Source organism: Macrobrachium rosenbergii, chromosome 12 (genome assembly GCF_040412425.1).
Source record: "Macrobrachium rosenbergii isolate ZJJX-2024 chromosome 12, ASM4041242v1, whole genome shotgun sequence".
In the NCBI taxonomy this organism is placed as follows: domain Eukaryota; kingdom Metazoa; phylum Arthropoda; class Malacostraca; order Decapoda; family Palaemonidae; genus Macrobrachium; species Macrobrachium rosenbergii.
This window is the reverse complement of record NC_089752.1, coordinates 25729089-25756511: the sequence shown is the minus strand read 5'-3', so window position 1 is coordinate 25756511 and position 27423 is coordinate 25729089. Positions and strand designations below refer to the sequence as shown.

At 38.1% G+C, this 27423-nt stretch overlaps 1 protein-coding gene across 1 annotated transcript in view; it reads left to right on the top strand.

The window, feature by feature from the left end:
* The window catches only part of LOC136843977 (protein argonaute-2-like), a 564386-nt gene that overhangs the window by 300544 nt on the left and 236419 nt on the right, over positions 1 to 27423 (top strand). The window contains exon 9 of the mRNA XM_067112994.1: positions 17861 to 18039. Coding sequence (XP_066969095.1) covers positions 17861 to 18039 — 179 coding nt within the window. The remainder of the gene's footprint in view (positions 1 to 17860; positions 18040 to 27423) is intronic.

The window sequence follows — 27423 nt, the reverse complement described above, 5'->3', positions numbered from 1 at the left end:
ACTTGCAGCGAATGGAGGCGGTCAAGAATATTATACGCTGAAAGGTGGATACAAGCCCGACCAAGTCTTTAATATGGATGAAGGCAGGTTTGTTTTGGAAAAATGTATCGCGAACTTTTCTGTTCAAAAGAAGCCGCCAAAAGCCTCTGGCTTTAAAGCATTCAGATCAAATGTTACCCTCGTGATGTGTGGCAATGCTGCGGGATTTTTGCTAAAGCCAGGGCTTATTTATAAGTCGAAAAACCCTCGTGCTTTGAAAAATAAAAATAAGAATCTCCTTCCGTGTATTGGATGCATAATCCAAAAGCATGGATGCGAATGCTGACCTCAGCTGGTTCCACCAGTGTTTTATCCACAAGTCAGTAAATATCTCTTAGAAGGACTTGCCATTTAGATCCTTCTCCTGTTGGATAACAGCTGGTGACACTGCGACTGATCTTTCATGAGGGCATTCAGGTTGAGTTCCTGCCACCCAACACAAATCGTCCTTAATTCAACACGATGGACCAGGGGTTATCAGAGGCGTTCGGCCCTCTACGAAGAATACCTTGGCGGACCTCGTTGCGTGTGTGGATTTTGCAAGAAGATGAGGATGAAACATTCAATTTAGCGTACTGGCGGCTGGTACACAATACCCGCGTGCCTTCAGAACATCAGAAGGCACTACAGAAATGAAACCTGCTACCGTTAACGAGCTGGAGAGTTGTGGTCGAGATTTTTATGGCGACGAGGGATTTCGCCTGCGAATTCAACACTCTCTGCGAGTGCGGAAATCTGTACGATTAGCTGCGATAATTGGGGTGACGGGTTTGGCGACATGACGAGGGAGAGCGTTGGCGAGTTGTTGGACTGCCATTCCCAGCTGCTAACTGGCGCCAGACCTTGAAGACCTGACAAAATCAGCCAGTGAGGAAAAAAATGAAGCACAGGAAGAGACCCAAGAAGTTATCGAAGAAACAGGCTTAGCACATTAGAAGCGGCTTGCCAAGCTCTGCAACCTAAGCTTGAAGGAGCTGAAAGAATTGTCACAAAATAGGACGAGGATATGGTTCGTTCTCTGCAGTTCTTGCAACAAAATCGATGAAGACATGACTCCCTACAGGATGCTCTTCAATCGAAAAAGAAACAGCGGCAACAACTTCCGATCAATGTTCTTCCAGCCTGCATAAAAAGAGCCAGTTCCTCCTGCTACTATGCCTTCGGAAAAATTGAAGAAGTGTCCCAGGAAGAAGTTGAAGAGGTGTCCCAGGAAAAGACACCTCAGTCTGAAAGACGTAAATACAATCATTGGCTGCACAGTAGAAGACATCATCAGCTTCATCATCATCATTTTCTACTGTGCAGCAAATTCATCGCCATCATCATTCAAGTTTTTCTTCAACTTCTTTCTTGGTGGGTACAGTAACAATCTTTATTTCTTTATATACTTTTTAATATTCTAACATTTTAATATTAGTGCCTGTTTTAGATTAGGTGCTGTACATGCATTAAGTGTTCTGTACAATAAAGGGTCGTTTGTTAACAGTACATACGAGGAGGGCTTTATTGTAACTTCCAACTCTATCGTGGTGAGTAAAATACTGTACAATTGTACAACTCGCACCATAACAATCTTTCTATTTTTTATGTTCACTTACTGTTTTATTGCTTATCATTTGTGCCTGTGTACTGTATAATACGTATTGTAGATATCTGTACATTACTGTAAAGGTGGTTTGTTAACAGTACTATGTAAAGGGAGGTTTTAAAGTCTGAATATATGTTAAATAAATACTGTAAATATGGTGTCCCTACTTCGCGGATTTTCAGCTATCGCGGCCAGTTCTGGAACCTATCTACCGCGATAAACGAGGGTTCACTGTACATTGAGTGTTGTCATGTAACACTTTTTCATCTATTTCAGAGAGAGATTACCCTTGTTTCCAAATACTGTACTAAATTTTTTTATCATCTATTAGAGAGAGAGAAACTATATATATGTATATGTGTGCATGTATGTATACACAGTATATATCCAAATATCTGAATTTATAGCCAGCAATAATGATTGTTTTGCATCATCTTCTGCCTGGCAGTGCTACTACTGTTTGTTTTGCTCCAAGCCCTTCAAACCAAATTTACAAAATCATAAGAGTTCTAGAGCTGAAAAGCAGAAGGTTGGTAGTACTTGTGTACCACCTTCATGTACCCAATACTATGCAATAGTCTTGAATGGTGGTAGTGTGTATGCCCCCAAACAAGTTGTTGGTAAAGAACAGGTTAAGATGACAAAAATGAAGTTTGCTGGGTCCTTCCCTTAGCACCATGAACATTTCTTTTAAGAGTATAGTACACTACAGTATTATAACAAGGCGGCGAGTAAGAGGCAGAGTCAAGGTGTATTCTGATTTATTGCACAAAATCTTGGACAGGTCAAGAACTCTTGCGAGCATAAAAGTAGCATTTGACATTAGGGAAAACAGAGAGATATCTACAGTATATACAGCCAGATGTGTTTTCTCACACCTGGAAAAATAGTGAGAGATATTTTGTATACAGCCAGATGTGTTGTCCCACACCGGGAACAATGGTGAACAGTTCTATATAAAAATTGGAAAGAGAGTTCAGTACATATGCAGTGGGCCCCTAGTAATCGCGGGGGCATTAGCGACGACAACTACCCGCGTTAACTCCTAAGGGACGGATTGATCCTCAGTGTGAAGTAAAATAGGTTTGGGGAGGTGGATGGATTGAGCTTCAATGTGAAGCAGAATTACGCACCACTGTTATGGTAATAATGATCCGAAACAAAGGTGCCAATACTCCTGTATGCTATAAATTCACTAATGACAACTTTTACACAGGCGTGAGTTAGCCCAGCATCAATGCTTGTGACTTCAAGGGGAAAGGTACTGCATCTCTCTCTCTCACATGTGTCTTTTTGTAAATTTTCTTGTAAATATCTGAAAGTTTGCTGTTGTTTTTTTTTGTCCTTTACGATAGTATATCAGTTGTAAATGTAATTTACAAAAGAAAATTGCAAGAAATTAGAATAAGCATGTAAGTAAAAAAAGTTACTGAATCTTCCTTCTCGTAAATTTACATCAATATTTTACAACAAATATGCAAAAAATTTGTTATTGCTTTTTATTTCTTATCTGTTTTGATATTGTGTGAGCAGTAATAATAATTTTACAAAATACAAAAAGTTTTTATTAGAAAAACATATATAAGTTAGTAAAAATTTATGATTGTCTTTGTAAATGAGGTCCCTGAGGGTTGTAAATAGTCATTTCAACTTCTCTTGGAAGGTAGGGAAAATTTTTTAGAATTTTTTTATTTATACAGTGTGAATGTATGTGTCATTCTCTTTCCATTGATGTGATTTTTTTTTTTATTTTGCCGACCTCAAAGTTTCCCCAGTCTGGGGTGCTGCACATTGATAAATTATGCTGTCCCTTAAGGGTTAAGCAAAAATCCTTGATAAGTTGGAACACCCCTCTCAAAATGCTTTAGTAAGTCAAACACCAAAGACCCCCCCTCAAAAAATGCTTGTAACTGCCTATCTTAATAGTTCAAATACCAAATATACCTTAAACTATCATCCTAAAACCCTTTAGTATAATTTCAAAGTCATCTACAATGTTAGCCTTAAAAATATGTGGCTCACAACTGTGTGTGAATTTACCCCTAAGAGAGAGAGAGAGAGAGAGTGAGAACAAAATTACATTTGCACACTAAAAATATTTAATACACTAGCGACAGTAGTACACAAAGGCAAATACAGATTAATTCACAAAACTAGGTTATAAGAATATACAGCATCAGTAAACATTAAACAAAAATCAATAATAAAAAAAGAGGGAACACTCCCTCACAGAGCATCAAAGTTACAAGCCAATCAGCAACTATCAAAGCTGATATCCTATTGTGTGGTTGGTTTTTACTAATTCTTCCAACCAGTAGGGTGTTGTACTACAAGCAAGTCCGCATGGAGGCAACACACCCAGCTGTGTGATTCCTACTTCCAGCCCTGTCTATCTGTCTATTTATCTATCCATCCATCCATCTCTCACATTCTACTAGAAGTGTTTGGGTAAAGAGAGAGAGAGAGAGAGAGAGGCTGAACTGAGTTATGTTTACATTGGTTAAAAAATTTATATCTTTCTATCAACCACTCTCCCTTTTTGTCTATCTGTCTATCCATGTCTCACATTTTATGTATCCTTTGGCATAAAGAGAGAGAGAGATTTTGCCCAGGTGCTGCCCCCTTCACATGTCAATATGTCAAGATGATTGACAGGCCTTCATCCCTTCCCCTAAATTCGGAGAGAGAAAAAGACTAGGAAAAATGATTGAAATATTTTGCTGTTCTTACATTAACCTTAATATTTGCAAATTAATAAATCATTTGTTTATCATACAAAACAAACAGATGTTACATATGCATAAAAAATCTCCCTCTCCTGAGAGAGAGAGAGAGAGAGAGAGAGAGGAAATACAACCCACCCTCTGACTAAGTATACACAAAGCTTCCGAGCTACAAGCTTTGTTATTGGCTATTTCCAACCCTTCCAGCCAATAGCATGTCGTCATGGAGAAGGGGGTTGCTACAACCTCTGTGATTGGCCAATAGCAACTCCTCCAGCCAATAAAAAATATTGTAACACATACATACGTATGCATGTGTGCAGACACTTATTCGGTGATGGCTTTGTGAACTTCATGGAGTTTCATATTTTTAATGATATAGGAATTTATGTTTCATACTGAACTGAGTTATGTTTACATCGGTTAAAAAATTTATATCTTTCTATGAACCACTCTCCCTTTCTATTCTCTCTATCTATGTCTCGCATTTTATATCCTTTGGCATAGAGAGAGAGAGAGAGAGAGAGAGAGAGAGAGACTCTGTCCAGGTGCTGCCCCCTTCACGTGTCAGTATGTCAAGATGATTGACTGGCTCCCTCCCCTAAAGTTGGAGACAGAAAAAGACTGGGAAAAACAAATGAAATATTTTACTGTTTTTACAGTAACATTAATATTTGAAAATTAGTAAATCATTTATTTATCATACAAAACAAATAAGCACATGTTACCTATACATAAAGTCTCTCTTATCTCAGTGAGAGACAGGTTGAACTGAGGTGGTTATGTACATTGGTAAGCTGTTTTGTGATTTTGTGGGATTTTAGTTAGCATTTTATTGATATTTTGCTTTTACATTAATATTAGTATTTTAAATTAGTAAATAATTTTTTATCATAAATATATTTATTCATGAAAATAAAATGAAAATACAGTAATTAGTGAATATTGCTATGCCAAAAAAATTGAGAAATAGTGAATTTTCTGCGATATATTTGGAGACGAGTTCCACAGAAAATCGTGTGAGTAACTGAAGCTGCGATTGCTGATCCGCGAGTAAGCAGGGACCCACTGTTGTTGGAAAGCTTGCAACATCTGACATGTTCGTAATGACAGTGCCAACAATGTCATAAAGTAGCTTCTGAAAAAGTGTAAAAGATCATATGAATCAGGAATGCTGGACCTGTGTCTCTTGAGAGCGCTAGGTGCTTCACTCAGATTTTTGTTTTTGAAGTGAGGATGCCCTGAGGGTCCCAGCAACCGATTGGGACCTCACAGTACTCCCCCCTGAAATTGGCCTTGAGGAGTGGGTCGCAGTCTGGGATTTAGGCTGGTTTTAATCTGTTGGTGGAGACCCAGGTGATCCTCCTATCCACTGTCAGCTGGTACATTTTGTCTCTCTGTTGCAGTATGCGGTGTGGTCCCGAGTAGGCTGGAGACAGGGGAGGTCTTGTATGCATGTTTTTATGAATGCATACTTTGCTCTTTTGAGGTGTTCAGGGACGTATTCTTTCCTTGCTACATCATATGTTGTCTTCGGCAGCATGATGTTTTCCAATGCTCTACAGATGTGTGGAAGAGTCATGGGCTCTGTCGAGTCTTGAAAAACGTCTGCCGGTATCACCAATGTTTGTCCATAGAGTGCTTGTGCTGGCTACGCGTTGAATGCTGCATGCGGGGCTGTTCTTAGTCCCAGCAAGACACACAATAATTCCTTTCTCCAATTCCTGCTTTGACATCTGGCAGTGAGTGCTGATTTGAGGGAGCGGTGCAGCTGCTCCACCATGCCGTTCAATTCTGGGTTGTATGCTGTTTTGTGAATGATTTTTGTCCTGAGGCTGGCAGACTAGGGAGCTTCATAAGGCAAAGGTGAAGTTGGCTTCTCTGTCACTTGTTATGTACCATGGTACTCCATACCTATTAGTGCTCTCACACAACTCTACTGTCTGCTGCTTTACTGGTATTGCGTCTGGCCATCTGGTATTCTGGTCGATGATCGTGCAGAGATACCTGTGCCCCTGGGGAGGGGTTTCCCATGATGTCGACGTGGATGTGGGCTAGTTGTTGCTGTGTTGTCTGGCACTCTTCTATCCCCATTTCTGTGTGCCTCGTTATTTTTGATGTTTGGCATGGGAGGCATTCTCTTGCCAACTTTTTTATGTCCGCCTTTATTCCTCACCAGATCTAGCGACAGGGTTCAGGTGGTTGATCTGCCCGATGGGTGGGACAGGTTGTGGGCGAGGTTGAAGGCTTTCTTTTTCAACCCTAACAGTAGGTATGGGCGAGGACACCCGGTACCTGTCTCACAGGCGATGGTCGTCTCTCCTTTGTTGATGGATAGGTCACTCCACGTAAGTAAGCCATTCCTATTTCAGGATATAATATCCCAATCTAGACTTTGTTGTTGGAGTTTCGGGAAAGGGCATTTGCCACATTGTTGGAAGAGCCCTTTAAGTATCTGGTAGTGCAGGAGTGCTTGGCTGTCGACGATAGGTGACGCTGCTGCCTTGCTGACCAACTGTCTCCACTTTTGGTGAGGGCATGTACCAGTGGTTGGTGGTCTGTCTACACCACAAATTGTTGTCCTTTCAGCATGTGTCGGAAGTGGCAGATGGCTCTGTGGACTGCCAGTAACTCTAGGTCGAATGTGGAGTACTTTTGTTTTGCTGGCGATAACTTCTTACTGAGGAATGCCAATGGGTGACGACCATCGTCTGTGTCTTGTTTGAGTACCGCGCCCATTGGTGTGCTACTCACGTTCGCTGTTAGGGTGAGGAACCTATGGGGTAAAGGCAAGATTGGTGTAGCAGCAGAGGTGATAGCTTTATTGGCAGGGATGAAGGCTTGATTTTGTTTTTCATACCAACATAATTTTTTAGGTTTTCCTTTTAAGCAGTATTATATTGGAGCTATTATTTCAGCAAGGTTGGTGGTAATAGTTGATCATTCCTGTGAATTCTTGGACTGCTTTGATTGTTGTTGGCTTTGGGAAGTTAGTGATTGCTTGGACCTTTGTCAGTAGGGACTTGAGGTCTTCGGGGCTTATTTGGTGTCCCAGGAATTCCACTACTGGTTATGTTCATTCACAGTTGTCCTTAGGACTATAAGTCCATTTTCTTTGAGTATTTGCAGGACCCGCCTGACGTCTCTCATGTGTTGTTTGTTGTTGGGGCTGAATATGAGTATGTCATCGATGTAGATGACACAGAAGGGTAGGTTACCCAGGATTTCGTCCATCAGACGTTGGAAGGTTGCAGCTGAGTTCCGAACAGCTGTAGTTGAAGGTTTACATGTCGAAGGGGGTGACAGTGGCCATTTTTTCTGTCTTCCATTGTGACCAGGACTTGGAATCAGCAGGTCAAACTTCGTAAATATTTTGGCACCCTCCATCTGGTTTGTTATGTCAGCGATGTTTGGCGGCGGGTGCCTGTCAGGTATTGTCTTTATGTTGAGTCTCCGGTAGTCACTGCAGGGTTGCCATGTACCGTCAGGTTTTGATACCATGTGAAGGGGAGATGTCCAGGGGCTGGAGGCCTTTTGGATAATATTCCTACTTATTCCATGTCCTGGAAAGCTTGTTTGGCGTGGGCGAGTTTTTCTAGGGCCAATCGTCTGAAACGGGCGTGCACTGGGGACCTTCAGTGACTATGTGGTGCTGGACCTGGTGCTTTGCGGGTTTGGTCAGGCCGTGTTGCAGGTCATCCTTAAATACCCCTGGGAACTCCTGTAGGAGGCGACTTATCTCTAGTGCTGGAGTTGGAGTGAGTGGGGCTACGGGCGTGGGTTGTGTGATCAACTGCTGTTTTGCTACGTTCACTATCATTTTGTGGGCTTTTAGGAAGTCTGCTCCTAGAAGTGTGATTGCTATGCTTGCTGTGATGAACGTCCAGTTGTACTGCCTCCCCCCAAACGACAAATTCATAGTCTGCTTCCTGTATATTTTCAGTGGGGCTCCACTGGCAGTGGACACCTATAGAGTACTGGGGGTTGGATTGAGGCATTCGTGTGGGTTGGCTGGTACAAACGACTTGCATGTGTCGGTGTTGACCAGGAACCCTGTATTTGATCTTTAATTTGTTATGAAAAAATACGTGAAGTCTTTTTGCCCGTACCTGGAAGAAAGACAGCAGAAAGCAGGCTCGGTTTCTCTTACGAGGTAACTGGTCTGCCCACCATTGACGTTTAGTTTGTTGGGTCACTGCTGTGACCCTTTAGCATGCTTTTGACATGAGGCAGTAGTTTTCGCATTTTTGGGCTTCTTTCTCGAACCTCCAGTGGTAGAAACAAATGCCCTAGGGACGTTCTTCTGTTTTGGGTTTATTTTTCCACCTGAAGCTCCGGTAGCAGTGTATGAGGGCTGCGAGGCCCTCAGGATCACTGTCCATCTCTGCGTTGGTTTGTTGCTATGGCTGTTGGGTGGCTGCTGCTACGGGTGGCTGTGTAGTCTCAGTCAACTTGTGGGCCAGGTGGACAGCATTTACCATCTTCAGGAACTCATCAGGGTTCATGGTTGATGTGTTGTGGATGGCCACAACTGTTTGGTGGGGTAGTTTTTTGAGTAGGACCTTTCTCACAAGGTCCAACGTAGTCTCTTGGTGGCCATCTGTGGCGGGGATCATAACTAGCCATGGCAGTTAATTGTAGACTTTCCACGGATGCTGATATCCTATTGCTGCCCCCACATTGTCTAAGAATTTTGCTTTAAGGGCAGGTGGCATGCTGAAGGGCAACCTTAGTTGGTCCTTCAATGCTTCGTAGGTGACGGTGGTCTTTTAGTCGGCATGCCATTGCGCGATTCATTCAAAGATGTCATCTAGCAGGAACTCAAGGATGGTGTCAGCTTTGCAATGAGATCTTCTTAGACCTGGAGATGTCCTCTGCTTTCAAGAACCAGGCCTCTGGGATGTTGGTTGTGAAGGGTGGCAGGCAATTGCTTGCTGCTGCTGCAGCGTTATCGTTGAATAGGCTGGTGCTTGGGGTGTCGGTCATCTTCGGGGTCACCAGTATAATGAGGCAGAGTCAAGGTGTGTTCTTATTTATTGACACAATATAGAGGGATAAAGAAATTTGTTTTTATTTAGCATTTCCCAACGTTTTTGTGAGAGAAGTGTAATTGTCGTTGTGGTGGTTGGGTTGTTGGAGTTTGTTTCTGGCGCTGTCTGTCTGTCTGTCGGTCTGTGGGAGTTTTTCGGTTTTAGGGAAGTCTTGGGCAGTTGAGGTCCCAACCTTGAAAGTGAGCAGGAGGATTCGTCTGTTTTTGGTACCAACATTAATGGTTCATGTGTCTCTTCTTTTTTGTTTGTTCGTTGTTGGTGGAGGGTCTGTTTAAGTTTTTGTTTTGTGGTTGTGTGCTGTGATTGGCGACCGTGGACCTTATCCATCTCCAGCAACGAAGATCCAGAGTGTTGCGTGTTGTGTTGTTTGTGGGTGTGAATTCGCCACATAATATTTGGCGCCCAGCGATGGGGCAGCTGGTATTGCAGTGGCTGCAAGTGAAGGGATGGTGGCTGGTAGTGTGACTGAGAGCGAAGGATGGAAGAGGAACTGGTGAGGTTGCGAGAGGAGAATACGTGGTTGAGGGGTGAGAATGAGAGATTGAGGAGTCAGTTGGAGGAGATGGGGAATGCTAAGTGCAAAAGAAGAAATGAAAGAGGGAGATGAAAGAGTCAGAGAGAATGGAAGAGAGGGTGGATAAAAGTTGGAGGAATGATGAAAAGTGTGGAAGAAATGATGAAAGGTATGTTCAAGGGTGTTTTTGGAGAAGGGGCTGTTGGAGGCAGGTCCTCTGGAGCGTGAAGAGGGCAGAGAGAAGAAAAGGAGGAAGAAGTGAATGGAAGCGTGAGTGATGAAAGTGATATGGGAATAGGAAGTAAGAAACGAGGATTGAGAGGTAGGGTAAGAAAAGGGAATGAAAAGCAAGGGGAAGGAACAGAGGAAAGTAAGGATAAGTCAGGGGAAGAAAAAGGGAAGAAGGGAAAGGGAAAGGGGTGGTAAGAAGGAGTGAGGAAGTGGGAAAGGCAGGAAAGAAGGGAGAGGGTGAAGGCAGTAGTGATAGTGAGGTGGATGGAGGTGAGTGGATAAAAGTGGATAAAAGAGGGGAAGAAGAGTGTAATGAGTAAGATGAATGTAAGTTTGGAAGTGGACTCTTTGTATTCAGGAGAGGGTATGAAGGACAGAGTGAAAGTACTGAAAGTGAGTGAAAGTGAGAAAGAAGTGAAAGGCTATGTATGTGAGGAGGTACCCGGTGTGAAAGGTATAATGAGTATGGAAGTAGGGATGTGCATGATTTCTTTAGGGAGTATGAAAGGTTTTGTCAGGATAAGTATAGGAAAGTAAGAGAGTGTGGGCACGAGAATTGGAGAATATTTGACTGGGTTTTGCTTGATATGTATAGGGTTATTATGAGTGTGGAGATGTTGAGTATGACAAGGTGAAAGCTAGACTAGTTGCAAGCGAGGCGTATGAAGCGAGTGTTAAGTATAAGGAAGAATGAATTTGATGAGGCAAGAATGAAAGCTGGGAAACCTTGTCACTGTATGCTTGTAGGCTGGAGGCGTTGGCAAGGGAAGAAGTTTGGGGATGATGGGATAGATGAAGAGGAGTTAGTCGGAGTTGTTAGGGACAGTGCCAGATGGAGTTAGAGAATTTGTGAACTTGAAAGCGGGAAGGAGAAGAAAAGATGGACGAATGAAAGGTTGACTTGGGGAGAAATTTTGCAAAGTGTGAAGATTATGAGCTTGACAGGAGGTTATAAAAGAGGCAGAAGTGTAAGTGTAAGGGCTGGGGTAGATGAGAGAGTACCAGAGTTTGGAAGCTTTAGGGATGCAGTGTTGAGGGCCCAATGAGATTGGCCGATAGTGTAATAGATAGGGTGTAGAGCAAGTAATGTGGAGGTGCCAGTGAGGATGAATGGTGGGGTTTGTAAGGGAACAGGTTGGACAGGTTAGGGATAGTAGTGTACAAAGGGGAAGGTCAATGAGTGGAAGTCGGCGAAGTGTTTTAGATGTGGAAAGGAAGGACATACAAAAGAATGAGTGTAGGTGGGCTTTAGGAGCGTGTTTGGTGTGGGCAACAGGACATTTGGTAGGAGTGTGTGCGAAAGATAGGGGTTAAATGCTACAGGTGCGGACAGGTGGGTCATATTGCTAGTGGTTGTGGGGTACCCAGTGAATGTAATATGTGGCAGCTGTGGTAAAATGGGCATTATGCGAGAATGTATTCAGAACCGAGGCTGAAGTGTGACAGAATGTGGAATGGAAGGGCATGTATCAAGTGTGTGTGAAGACGAAAGAGGGTGACTGTGACCGGTCGGAAACTGAGTGTGAAAGGGGTTCAAATGGGTGGATCCTCCAGGATGCAAGCGGTGCGTGTGATGCATGTATGTGAGGTTGTTGCATGAGGAGGTTTTGCTGGAAAAGACTGACGAGGTGCATGAGTGTGCAAGTGTGTTGTAGGGAGTAAGATTGATTGCCTTAGTAGATGCAGGTGTAGTATGAATGTCATATTTAGAATGGATGCGAGAAATTGAGGAATACGTGTGAGATTAGGAACTGTCAGGGAAAGTAAGAGGATTGGAAATTTAGGGTAGCAGTGGTTGGAAGAGTGTGTGAGCAGTTAGAAATTGGGGGTGTAGTGATGGATGAAAGTGATTTTTGTGTGATTGAAATGAATGATAAATATGATATTTTATTGGGATGTGAGTTTTTGAAAAAATGAGGATGGTGGTCCGTCTAGTATGAATGTAATTGAATTCGTATGAAAGGATGTGGCAGGGATTTGTATTTGGGAAGGATGGTAGGGTTGAGCAAAATTGTGGAAGAGAGTGCCTGTAATTGCGACAGAGAGGGTAAAGTGCCACATGAGTTGGAGAAGTTGTGAGTGTGAAAGTGGCAGGGGCGGATAGCCTCGGGATAGCCAACAATGATAGGTGTGAGTATGTGGTTGAGGAATAGACATAAATAAATTAGTCAGGGCAAATGTGTGTGTATATGATGGGGTTTTGAACATGGGAGATCCGAGGGGTATATATAACGTCATTGCGAGTGTCAGGAAGAAGCGAGTCCGAGGAATAAGTGAGGGAGATTGCGTGGGAATATTGCGTGCGTTGGTGAATGTGGATGATGAAGAATGCGTGAAGAGTGCGACAGGTAATGACAGGTGATTTGAAAGGGGTTAATGATTGGGCGTATGAGGAGTTGAAGGAAAGAGTAAAGGTAGATGAAAATGTAAGTGATAACGTAAGAGCGATTGAGGAGAATGTTTGTGGGATAGGCAGGGGGCATTGAGTGGTGGAGGCGAGGATTTTGGGGATCGGCTTCCGAATTTAAAATAGTTCTGGAAGGCGACACCCCCATATATCAGCGTCCCCGACATTTTCTCCGTCTATCAATCGTGAGATAGAGGAGCAGTGTGAGGAGCTTGAGAGGGGTGGGAGTGATTGAAAAATCAGCCTGGAATAGCCCATTGTACGATACGTAAGCCAGATGGAAGTTTGCGAATGTGTGTGGATTATCGGAAGGAAGGTGAATGAAGTAACTGAAAGAAGCGATTCCCGATGAATGTGGTGTCTGATTGTGTATACAAGATGAGTGGAATGAAAGTGTTTACAAAATTAGATCTGGTAAGGAGCTATTACCAGATGCCTCTGGAGGAGGAGCAGGCGTATTACGGCCTTTTCTAGTGGTTCCTGCCACTACCAGTTCCGAAGTGAGTTTCGGACTGGCTAATGCGCCTGCTGCCTTCCAAAGGGCAATGAATGTGGTTCTGGCTGGGTTTGATCGCAAAGAAGGTAACTGTTTTTATAGATGACATTTTGATTCACGAGTGAGACTGTAAGAGAATATGGAACTGCTTGAACGAGTGTTAGAAAGGTTGGAAAAGTAGGAATAAAAGTAAAATTTGAAAAGTGTGCTTGGTTGGCTGGGGAGGTGGAATTCTAGGGCATATGGTGAAGTGGAAGAGGTGTAAGGAAGAGTGATAAGTTAAGTGAATAAGTAATGGAATTTCCCGTCCCGGACCGTGCGTGAGTTGAAGGATTTTTAGGTTTAATTGAGTTTGGAAGTTTATAAAAGATTGTTCAGGGTCGGAAACCACTTACTGAATGGATGGGAAGAGAAATTGTGTAAGATTGAAATGGGATGAGCGAATGATCAGCGTTCGAGAGATTGAAAGAGGAGGCTGCAAAGAGGCGTGGCGTTGGCTTTCCCGGACTATAGTGAGAATGCGAATAAACTAGAACTACAAGTAAATATAGTATGGGAGGATGCTTGGTACAAATGCAGAAAGCGAATGGGGAGAACAATTGAGAGTAATTGCGTATGTGAGGAAGGCGTTTGGAAAGGCAGAGTTGAAATATTCGGTGATTGAAAAGGAATTGGCTGCAATAAGGTTTTGTGTGGCGTTGAAAAGTATTTTTGTATGGGGTAGATTTTTGTGTCTGGATGGACCATCGACAGCTAGTATATATGGTTAAAAGGAGAGTGTGAATGCTAGAATTGCGAGAAACGATAGAGGATTTGAATGAGTTTAGTTTTAAGGTGAAAGTATGTACAAGGTAGACAGAATATTGTTGCAGATGCTATGTCGCGTATGTGGACTGAGCGAGATGATAGGGTTAGGAGCGACTAGGACCCCGGACCAAGTACCTGTAGGATTTGTGGTAAAGCAACAGTATGTGAGGGAGAATCGAGTGTGGGAATGTCTGTTTGGGGTTAGTATTTGGAAATAAATGGGTTGATTGCGGAGTACCCTGCGAGCATGAGCGAGGTTGCGTGAAAAAGGTGATGAATGAGATGCCGGAAGGAGGAGTGCGTGAGGAAGGAAGGGAATTAGATGAGTTAGTGAAAGTGTTGTTGTTAGTGGCTGAAAAATGTTTAAATTACAATACGATTGTTCTTTGGATGGAATAGGCCGGTAGAGTATAAAGGAAGGGTGAATGAAAGTGAAGTAATGAATGTGATTTTAAATGTTCACTGTGGAAAGGATACTTGTAGCTGGCTGGTTAAGAAAGGTGATTGTGGGAAAATGAGGAATAAGGGGTATGGTTGAGGATATCGTTGAAGATGAATGCGATGAGGATGGTTGTGAGGAAGCTAAGCAGGTGAATGTAGCGTGTGAGAGCGTGTATGCATGAAACAAAAGGTAAATTAGTAACGAATGTAGTGGTGGATCAGAATAAATATTGTAGTTTGCAGTAGATACAGGGGAGCACAAGTGTCGTTAGTGAGAGTACAGTAGTTAGTGAATTGGAAGGTGCGATTGGGATATAAAGAAAATCAATCAGTGTAAGGATACATGGTTTTGGGACAAGGGAGTGTGTTAGTATGGGAGGAGGTACAATTAAAAATTCAGTTAGGGGATTTGAAATAATACATAATTTTGTAGTCATGGATGAGAATGATATGCCAACATGTTTTTATTAGGAATTGATTTTAGAGAATGCATGATATAAGTGTGGATGTCGGGAGGAATTTTTAGGAAAAGGGCGGCAGGAAATAACGAAGGTTAAAGGAGGATGTGTCTAAAACTAGTTTTGTAGGTATGGTAGATGTGCAAGGGTGAAAATGATTTGTTAGTGAAGAGGAAATTAAGCAGATGCAAAATCAGTGCATGAAAATAAATATGTTAAGAGAGTGTGTTTTAGGGGTGTAAGAGTAGGGAAGTTGGCCGTCTGAGTTAGAAGTGTATAAGCGAAGTGCTAAAGAGATTTGTTGTATGTAAAGGTATAGTTTATTTTTGCATCAGGAAGGAATATGGGATGGGAAGTGTATGTGCCAGTATTTTTAGGAAGAGCGCGGCCGTGGGTATGTGTTTATTGGTGCATAATAGGGTTGGGCATCTGGGGAAAAATAAATTATGGGAATGTATGAGAGAGAGATTGTATGTGCCTGGATTGAGTAAAATTTGTGCGGATGTGGCGATTACGTGTGCGGACTGTCAGAAGGGTAAGTATCAAAGTGTGCATGCGAATCCAATATGTTGCGATTGCAGATGAAAGAGTTATTTGAGATGGTTGTGATTGATTGTGTGTCGTTGCCTGTGACTGCTAGAGGACATGTAGGAATGGTTGTAATGGTAGATCATTTGAAGTAAGTTTGCATATCAGTATGATTCGGAACAAAAAGAGTGAGACTGTAGCGAGAATGGTGGGTCAAGTGATGTTGCCAATGTGTGTGTGCAAGCCGACGCGAATGTTGAGTGACAATGGGCTGAATTTGTTGGATGGGAGTTTGAACAAATGTTGCGTGATTGGGGCATAGAACATGTGTACTCGCACGTATACTTATGCCCAGTACGAATGGATTATGGAACGAGCGGTGAGAACGTTGACAGAGATATTACGTATGATGAGTGAATGTGATAATGATTGGGATGTAAGCGTTGGCGGCGTTGTGGGTATACAACGCCACCGTGCATAAGCGGTATTGGTATGTCTCCGATGTAAATATGTGTTAAATTTTGAAAAGATAGTGAGACCGAGATTGGGTCTATCTATCTGAGAATGATAGGAAGGTATGGAAGAAAGGCGCATGAAAAGGTTTGAAAGTTACAAGGTGGGCGAGAAAGTATTGAAAGAAGTAATCGAAAAGCGGTTGAATGTAAATAAAGTGCGTGAAAAGTTTGAGGTTCCGTATGAGGTGTTGGAAGTTGGTCCCAGTGGGGTTAGTTATGTTGTAGGGAAGCATGTGTAGATGGTAGTGTGAGAGAAATACGAGCGCATCATAACCAGTTGCGTAGATGGAAGGATGTACCGGAATATGTGAGAGAGAATGGGGTGTATAAATGGTTGAAATCGAATGTGGGTGAACCAAGTATGCATGAGAGCTTGTGTATGGAGGATCAACAATTTGTTTTGATAGAGTATGGTAGGAAACGTAAAGAAGGGAAGAATTATAAGTAAACTGAATGGTCGTAAGTTGTGTGATAGGTGTGAGTGCCAAAGTGAAATGAATGATAAAGCGTGTAATACGGATGAATGGGATGGTATGAATAGAACGTATAGCATATGCGGGTTTGATATAACTGAGTTGACTGAACGTGTAGGGGTTAGTGAGCGGTTGGAGGTGAGCGAAAGTGTAGGAGTAAGAGAGCGTAGCAGTAATAGACGAGTGATTGAAAGCATGAATGAATCGTTGCAAGAATTGGAAAGGTCAATGAGCGAATGGGATGGTTAGTTGAAGAACTGGGGAGTATTTGGGAACGAGTTAGAGGGTATAGATGAGATTGTGGATGAAATTGAGAGTGGTAATAGTGAAGAAGATAAGCGTGAATCTGAGATGAATGGAGGAGATGATGTGAGTTTGAATGTTGCTAGAAGAGAATGATTCTGAGAATGATTGCGTGCTTGAACGCGATCTAAAGGGACCTGCTAGTGAGCATCCGTGGGTGTTGCGTAAGGCGATTTGAAAGAGGTGTGAAGGTGTTGGTTGGGAAATGCTAAAAGGGGAGAAATATAGAGGATAAGAAATTTGTTTTTATTTAGCATTTCCAACGTTTTTGAGAGAGAGAGAGAGAGAGCGAGAGTGTAATTGTCGTTGAGAGTGGTTCGGTTGTTGGAGAGAGTTTCAGGCGCTGTCTGAGATGTCTGTCGGTCTGTCGGGAGTTTTTCGGTTTTGAGGAAGTCTTGGGCAGTTGAGAGGTCAACCTTGAAAGTGAACAGGAAGTTCGTCTGTTTTTTTACCAGCATTAATGGTTCATGTGTCTCTTCTTCTTTTTTTTTGTTCGATGTTGTTGGTGGAGAATCGGTTTAAGTTTTTGTTTTGTGGTTTGTGCTGTGATTGGCGACCGTGGACCTTATCCATCTCCAGCAACGAATCCAGGATGTGAGTGTTGCGTGTTGTGTTGTTTGTGGGTGTGAATTCCGCCACAACAAAATCTTGGACAAGTCAAGAATTCTTGCAAAAGTAAAATTAGCATTTGACATTAGGGAAAAACAGAGATACCTATATACAGCCAGATGTGTTTTCTCACACCTGGAAGAATGTTTAACAATTCGGTATACAAATTGGAAAGAGAGTTCAATACATATGGTTGGAAAGATTGCAACGTCTGACATGTGTTCTTAGTTACAGTTCTGACTATGTCATAAAGTAGCTTCTGGAAAATGCTTAAAAGATCATTTGAATCAGGAGCACTGGATCTGTGTTTCTTGAGAGTGCTCAATGGGTCACGCAGATTTTTGTTTTTGAAACGAGGATGCCCTGAGGGTCCTGGCGACCGATTGGGATCTCACACTTTCACCATCCTTCTGCCAACTCAGCATGAATTGAGTGATATGCACAAGCATCAATAGAGGTTTGCACTTAAGAAACAAAAAAAAATTTATAATTGTAGATTTTTACCATTTACATCTTACTTTTAACTGTTCAGTAAGTTAGTTTAACTTTTCAGGAAATATTATAGTATAGTCTTGAGGAAAAAATTAAATAAATGCATAAAAGGAAAGACAAATATACCACAAAACTTCGTAGCAGTTATTGTTCAGTATGCTCTTAATTTTTTTTTTTTATTACAGCCCATCGAGTTAACTGGTCGAGTTCTTCCCGCTCCTCGGTTGCAGTTGAATGCCAGTAGTGTTGTTGTGCCTGTCCAGGGACAGTGGAATATTAAAGATAAGAAATTTTTCCAGAGCAAGAATATTGAATTCTGGGCAGTTCTCAATTATTCAGACAGATTAACTGAATACTTAATGAGGTACGTTACTGTAATTTGGTAATGCTTGATATAGAAGTTTAGATTACTGTATTGGAATTTATTTGCCATCCAGTTTTAGGTGTAGTTTATAACAGGTGAGTGGTATGTATAAATTTTTTTTACTGTGAGGTGTCATAAAACATCCACAAGTGGAGTAATGTGCATTTTACAATAGCATCAAGTTTTACAAGACAGTGCAATTAAAAGTGAAATCTAAGACCCCTGGGATCAGTTAATATCATAGTTTTAAGTATTAACATCGTAATTTATTGGAAACATTGTTGTATAAGACATGAGACTGATCATTTATTGGAAACAGGATTGTATAAGACATGAGACTGAAGTCCACTCGGACTCTAGGTGAGATGGAACAAAATATCCAAATAAATACCTCTCTCCATTATCAGCAAAAGATGTCGATCTAAAAAATAAATAAAAAATGATCATTAACTATGGAAGATGTTCAGAAAGTGTGATATAGAATGTAATTTGAGCAATTAATAGTTTTAATGATAAATGTATATCATTTGTTACAGTATATAGGAAAAATACGGAATTATTTCAAAATTGAGTTTAGATCAAGGGAGTAAGACTCAATACTTGTAGTCTTTTGGATGGGGTGATTAGAAAAGTTAGAGAAAAAGCTGAAGATGCAAAATTATGTGATTATTAACCTTTTAAGATTTTTTTTTTTTTTTTTTATAGTAGCTGCTGTGAATCCATAAGACAGACCATCCAGTATCCAAGAATTCTCTCACAATTGGTCTTGGCCAGCATAATGCCTTTGATTTGACATAGTGATATAGCATAAAAGGACTCTAGGCTAAGGCACTTAACCAGTTTTCCCTTCACCCTTCTCACGCAGATGTGGCAGCAGCACATGGGCTGATCAAGATACCCATTAATCATAAGGTCTGGGAAAGGAAAACACTGATCACAAAGTTCCATGCCTTTTTGTCAAGCAGTTACCAAAAATAGGTTTTTCTTTTGTCAAAACCTGTGCTTTGATAGCATAGCTACTGTTCATTCTCAAAGGAGGGGATAGGAAAAACAAGAACCTTTATTTCTAGATAAAATGATAAAGCCTTTCAGACCCACTGGTTTTGCTATAAATACACCTGGCTCCTCCCCAGAAAATAAATAGCATCGGCTCCACGCCCATAGGCGGACAACCAAGACATGCGAGGTTGACAAAACCAAACCGCCATATTTGATTGACAGGACACAGGCAACACCTGTTACACCTCACCAATAACCAAGCCCTCCCTAATAATTGTCACGGGGAATAATAACTTAATCAACTAATTAAAATGTCAATAAAAATAAGTCGTAGTATCAGCAGATGTGCATAATCTCAAGCGAAACTAAGCGATGATGACAATATTCCACTGGCACAACCCAAAAGAAATATGTCCCAAAACGGAAGAAACCAGCCAGGAACCTTCCAAAAGTGAAATTCTTCAAATGTTATTATTACAGAATCAAACATTATTGAAACTAGTGGACAAAAAGGGTAGGTTTAATATTCTGTTTTTATATAAAAACGTCTTGGATAGCGGGGATTCAGACAGATGGCGTCACAAACATGGCAGTAAAGCGTAAACAATGAGCGGTGCCGACCGTACGGTAATTATAATCGTAAAAGTTTGAGAATAGATAAATTTAGAGACCGAAGTACATTATCATATAATCTAAACTATGTAAATAAAAGTGAGCCTAAACCTTATAAGGACTAGATACTTATATGCCAAAGGTAATTAATGTTGTAAGGTGAGGTGTTAACTAGATTTGCCTTACGTAAAAAATAAATAGGTAGCCTAACTAGCTAACTTTTTCTAAAAAAATAAAGTTTAACATACTACGTCAATAAGGCTACCTCTTAAATCCCTTCCGCCCTATAAATAAAAGGATCCTATCGTCGACATTTTAACTGGAGGGTTCTGTCAATGGCGGTATAAATGCGCCTACCTCAGCTAATGAAAATAATTTTATATCACACTCGTTTCCTTAATATAATTGTTCACCCCCTTAGATAAAGGAACTGCGTAAATAGAATTTCTGACAATTAGGCTATATAAATAATATAAGATGATTACCGTAAGAGGCTATATAATTTTAAGTATGGGATACTAGTGAGAGGATGCCGATTACCTAAATTAACGATGAAGGCCATTTGAGCCTAAAATAAATAAATGCCTGGCTGGCCTTCTAGGTCTGCTGCTGTCAACCTAAAATTGTAAATTCATGAGCCATATTATAGACATCAGATAAACTTTTATTATCAAATTTGAGTCTAGTTTTCCTAATTAAAGAAGTGGTTCGACTGCAAAAGGAATGACAATTCCCCTCCTCTAAGCACCCTAATAAATAAATAATAGGTTACCTGAGAATGCAAATGAAAATAATTTACAACTTATAATGAAGATAGTAAATGACTATGAATAAATTTAACCCGCTTACCTTTAACAAACCTATTCCTATATATATCTAACAATTTTAATGCTGTGCCCTCCATTCACAGAGATAAAAAATACAATTAAATAAAATAATTGCATTAACATTAAGTGAAGGAACAAGAACTCTCATGATCAATTCTTTGTTTTGTAATCATAATAAAAAACTTCAGACCTTTTCAAATTGATAAATTTGCCAAAGTTGAAATAAAGTGGCAGGTTGTTTTAATAAAAAGATTTCAAGAAGAAATTTCACTTTGATATTGAAAACATTAAGATGGCTATATCTTCTTTTCAAGGGCATGCAGCTCTGGCGCAATTAAACACCCTCTAAGATTAACGATATTGATTTCATTACTAAAGTGATAATTGGGCCTTTCATAAACACATTGATCTAATTAAAAGTTTAATCCGCTCATTCAGAAGTAAAGAACTTTAAAAGGAACCTCAATTTAGATATCAGAGATGCTATTATTAAAGCTGAAACTAATGATATATGGGTCTTATCAGATGATCAAAGAAGCTATTGCTTCGTGCTAAAGAAAGGCGGTCCCTTCCTAGAGGAGGGGACATTATCTCTAAAATAATGGAAAGGTTCAACTTAAATAAGTATCAGGGCTGCCCCAGAGAAATTTAACTTTTACAGAAGATTCAGGGAAGCTTTGGGTTCAGGAATAGGTTCAATCCTAATAAAGTATCAAGAGGTGGCCGAAGGGATAAAGTACAGGGGATGAAGACAGCAATTAATTCAGGCGTCAAGATAAGAAACAAAACTAATTATGCTTTAAATCTTAATACCATAAAGCCCTGCTCGGACAAGTAAAAAATAACCTAACTTCACAGTAAAGATAAAAATTTAAAAATGTACCCCACTAACAATTCAATGATATTGGAATAGTTAAATTTCCCTACAGAAGCCTCTAGCTAAAAGGAAACCTCTAACGCCCCTCAGTAAAGTGGGATAGGTAGGTCATTGACAAATAAATTAAAAAATTGGCAAAAACTCCCAAATTCTTCTTTTATACAAATAAGATCAGTAAGGGTGTGAGACTCCATTTACCAATAAAAATAAGGCTCAAAAGACTTTGAAAAGATTTGGGGTTGACCAAATAATTATTCTTCTATAAAGAGAATAATACTAAAAAAAGAATGTGATAAGATTACTAGACCTAGGGGGTAATAGAACAAATTAACAGAAATTCTTTCTACTACTCTAACCACATATTTTACAAGCTTAAAAATAAATGGGATAATCGCCTAATCTTAAATATGAAATGCCTTAATACTATGATCAATAAACCTTCTTTCTCTATGATGAAACCTAAAACTATATTCCCTTATTTACATTTAAACAACTGGGCATAGACTTGATTTAAAAAGGACAGCTTATTGGCGTCCCTCTTCATTCCAGTGCTCAAGATTTTAAACGTTCAAATTAGGAAGCGTAAATTCAAATAAATAAATTTGTTCCCTTCGGGTTAAAGACAGCTCTACATCTTTTTCCAAACTAATGTACACAGTAAAGTACATTAAAAGAAATATAATATACTCATCTTTAACTACTTAGATGATAATACTCATACTGGCAAATGACTTTCAAATAATAAATGAATAAGTCATCAAATAGTCATTGAAGTGCTCACGGAACTGGGTAAATAAATATCTATTAAAAAGTCTGTTATTCATCCAGTGCAAAGATAGAGTTCCTGGGGTTCATTATAACCTGGAGAACAAAACAATGATAAGACCAATGCAGAAAAACATTGATAAATAAATAATAGGCTTAATACAGTATCCAATAAAACAGATCTGACCTAAAAATATATCAAAGATTGATAGGATCATAACTTCTGTTCTACTACACCTTTTATGGTAGATACCATCTTAAATTAAAAATAAATTTCATAGATATTTTGCTAAAGGATATAGAATCATTCCTCCTCCTTTCAAATCCTTTAAAAAAGATAAAACAGACTAACAATAAATGCTATAAATAATTCCTAATAATCAAGTAGATCTAGAACTGTTACAGATGCATCCAACTTTGGCTGGGGTGGAGCATTAGTAGGAGAACATGGCATACTCTCAACTAATAACCATGGATCCCCTAGTCAAGACAGTCTCCAAGGAATACCAAAAAAAGTACAAAGTCAAAGTAAGGTTGCCAGATACTTCATATGGAATAAATACCTTATAAATAAATGACAACAGCACTTGAATTTAAACAAATTCAGAATATAAAAATAATCTACCTTCCATATTTCCTCATAAATATGCAACAAAATTACTTCCAGTTTAAACAGCTAAATAAGATAAAAATCTCTTCATAAACTTTAAAAGTTCATAAACAATAAATATGGAAGTAACAAGTTCCCTCTTTTATCAGTGCTACTCTATTTCAATAAATTAATAGATAAAGGGCTAAGCATACAACAAACTAAAAAGGATAAGAGCTGCTCTTAACCGGTTTTGAAGGGATACTTTCCCAATTATTAATAACAGAAGACAAGTATAATAAAGCTATGCTTGATGGAGTAAATAAAGAATGAATAAATTCTCATCAATTTCCAGGCTGGGATCTTGAAAAAGTGGTTTAATTCCTCAACACTAAAGAGATGATTCTGTGCTGCTCAAATGAAGAAATAAATAAATTATAAATAATGGCTTAAAAAAATCCATAAAAGCTAAACCAATAAAGATAAATCATCTATGTAATCTCCAGGGCACCTTAAATAAAACCATTGTGCTAATGATATAATTCCTTCATAAATAAAAATAAATAAACAATTAAATAAAAATTGAATTCAAATAAAAATAAAGGCGTCCCAAAAAAATAAATATAAAAAATTTGTCCAGTTAAATAAATTAAACTTTAATAAATAACAAATAAAATCTGTAAATAAAAACAACATAAATAAATAGACCATAAATTTGGCTGGATGAAAACTTAAAATCATGTAAATAAAGATAATAAATAAATTCAGGGACTGTATTTTCAGAAATAATCCCAAATAAAAACACTAATAAATTTAAATCTATCAAATCAAATAAATAAAGGATGATGTATAATAAATAAGCTGCAAAAGATAATGGCTAGAATGAATTGGAAAAGCAACTCTGTAAATTTGGAAAATAAATAAATATCCTAAAATCTAAAAAAATTTAAATAAATAAATGCAGGACTTCATCTTCAATAAATAGTATCAAATAGCAAAACCAGTGGGTCTAAAAAATAAGCCTCTAATCTATAGAACTGAAATTTGGTTAATTGTGGAACCTAAAGTTCTGGAGAAATAAAAGCCTTTCAAACAAATAAAAAATAATAAAATAAATCCGACCCTATAATAACCCAAAATACCATTCTGGAGGAAATAAAAAATTTAAATAAGTAAACAAATAAAAAGTCAGATACATGTTTCTGAAAGCCAGCCATAACATTTTCAATTATTCATAAATTTCTTTAAATAAAAATACTCTTATCCTTATTAGAAATGCAAAAAATAACAAGATAAAATAATATCTTAAATAAATAAATAAATAAATGAATATACTGTCACATTATAATTATCTTAAAATATAAGAGGAAAAATAATCAAAAATAAAAAGTGGAACTTTTAAGTTACTACTTAAATAAATGCAATCTCAAATAAATCTCTCATAAGTAAAATGGAATGGTAAGTAAATAAAAAAATAAATAATTAAATAAATCAAATAATGGCTGTTTGGTAAATAAATAATAGCCAAAATGTCTCTGGTTGCTCCGCCCTGATGGGCGTGGTTAATAAATAAATAAACGGCTGTTTTGGGAAGCCAGGGTGTGTCAAATAAAACCAATAAATAAATATATCGCCTCTTCTCTCAGAACTTAGGTTCACAAGTAAACTGTAGATAAATAAATAAATAAATAAGGTGACATCAATAAATAAATATGCTGTGTTGGTGTATAGTATCATTGTGCTCTAAATAATTAAGGAAATAAGAACTTCTTTGAATATGCAGAGGAAGTTGCTTGTTTAAAATAAGATGTAATAAATGAATAAATAGGACATCTGCTGTAAAAAATGAATAAATAAACGTGGGGTGCTCAAAACAGGCATAATTTTAAAATCTAAAATCTGAGTTCCCATAAATAATAAATAAATTCTAAATAAATAGTTACAAGCTAGGAACAAAGTAAATACTAAATAAATAATGGATGATGAAAAATTGTCCTGTAAATAAAGCGAAATAGGGTGCCAAGATGGTAAAAAAAGGTCATCTTTTGGAGCATTGAGTTGTAGTTGCACTGGGACAACTGAAATTAAATGATAAGTTTCAAAGACACTTGATCAAGGACCTGGTAATGGGAAGCCTTGGAGGAGCCAATCTTAAGTAAATAAGGACTGGAAAATAAATAAAAAAACTTCTATAAATTGGTAAAGTGCCAACTCATAATAAGGTCTTTGATAAGTTAGTCTTGTAAATAAAATAAATAAATAAGGCAAATAGCTCTCCAACAAGTTTAAGGTAATGTAAAGTAAATAAGAGCAAATAAATAAAGTGTGAATAAATCCTAATTTAAATAGAATAAATAAATACTGGATGGATTCAGTCTGTAGTTTCTGCACCATATACCAAATAATCTTCAAGATAGATTTATAAAAATCTAAACTTCAATAATGGCCAGATAAAAGGGATGCATACATAAATAAATAAATCCTGTCTGGGATTAATAAATAAAAAAGCATTAAGGATTGCTTTTCATGCCCATTGTTGAAGCAGTAGGAACCAATGACTCTGGCCAATTTGGGCCCACTAAGTAGATGGTTCTGTTGAAAATTAGCAGTTTGTTCAAAACCTTCAAAATATGGTAGAGTGCCTCCATTTTTTCTCATCTTGTAGAAGTGCATCTCTTGCTATTGCCCAACTGTCCAGGTTTGGATATGCAAGTACTGGAAGGTGATGGTTTTTGTGTTTGGCAAACAGGTCCATTACTGGTGGGTTTAAATAAATAAATAAATAGTTTAATAAATAACTTGTGTGACATATTATAAAAATTCCCTTCTTACCTGCGTTTTCTTCTAAGTCAGCAAGGTATTCGTCCATAAGCGTCTCCTCTGTGAGTCAGCAGCTCTTGAGTTCAGTATTAAAGTGATTTAAATGAAAAAATGATTATATCTCTCAAAAAAGGCGTAATGGAAACGAAATGGGTAAATAATTAATAAATAAAAGTTAATTACATAAATAAGTACAAAATTAATAAGTTAAAATATCTTAAAACCACACTTTCTGTCAAGTTCAGTTTGTCTAAATAAATATTAAATAAATAAGTAAATAAGGTTAAATAAATACGTGGACCAGAATAATAAATGAAGTAGCCTAAATAATAAGAATCTGGTTGGGACCACGGAAGCAAGGGAATAACTGTGCCTTCTTGTATTTGTGACTAAACTCTAGTGATTCTTCAATGGCTTCGTTCTGCTCTGGAACCCCTGGTTCTTCCTGCTATCTTCCATAAAATAATGAATTGGCGTTACCTCATTGGAAGATTTTTATCTGTAAATAGGCCTCCTCAAACAGCTTGATTGGGAAGGAAAGTTGAAGTGTTGTTAAAATCTCTTCTTAGAGGATTTGATTAAAAATAACTTCAGGAGGAGGGTGTAAATTACAAAAAATAGAATGTTAAGTGGAAGTGGTGAACTAAAAACTTTGTCCAGATCCTTTCATAAAAAAATTAATGTAAACGCCTAATTAAAGGCGGGATTATAAAAAATATAAGGAATGTTAACTCTTAAAGGTGCTAAATAAATGGTCAGCTAAATCGTAAATTACAGGTTCAGATTTTAAATGTTCGGTTTTATGGCCCTGTTTTGAGTTCATATAAATAAATTTCTGCTTGGTAAGCTCACTGTTTTAAATAAATTAATAAAAAAAATTTTCTAAGTTAGCTATGACATAAATAGCATCAAAAAACAAATAACAATAAATAAATAATACATTGTTCTCTCTCTCTCTCTAATCTCTCTCTCTAAAAATCTCTCTCTCTCTGTCTCTAAAATCTCTAAATCCTCTTTATTCTTTTATAAATCTCAAAGAATTTAATCTCCCTCTAAATCTCTTTATTATATGAACAAAAATCTAAATAATTCTTTTTCTTAACTTCCCTATTTAATCTTTCTTTAAACTAGCATCCACTCAGTCATAGGCTACTAACTGGCTCGACATAAAGCCTAAATTACATTGGCGACCATGATAAGGTGGATTGCTGACAAGTAAAACTCTTTGCCTAAAAAAATAAAATAATTAAACAACAAATAAATAATATAAAAAATAAACAGAATGAATGATAAAGTCATCATTGTAAATGTCTGGGTCCAGCAAAAAATGAGTAACTTTAAATAAATTTCTGAGGACAAAAATCAGCTGATAAATAATTGATTAATAAATTTAAATAAAAAGCAGTAAATGAAATCTTCCCTCTAAATAAATAAATCCTCCCAATTAAATAAATAAAATAAATAGGCATCCATAAAATAAATACCCAAACAGATAAATAAATAAAAAAATGAAATAAATAAAACATTCCCTTCAATAAATAATTAACAATAAATAAAATCAGCCCCTTAAAATAAAGTAAATAAACTAAATAATTAATAAATAAATACCCAGATTAAATAAATAAAGGGGCTTTAAATAATAATAAAATAAATCTGGCTAAAATAAATAATAAATAAATAAATATCTCAACATTTTCCAACTAAATAAATCTGTTGGTGTGAGGTAAAATGATTAAATCAAAAACCCCTGTAACTAAAATAGGTTTCATATAATAAATAAATGGCTCCCCAAATAAATAATAAATAAAAATAAGGCTACAGTTAAATCTTTAAATGAGATCTTAAACCAACTATTTTTGTTAATCATTAAAGAAATAAATGATACCTAAGATAAA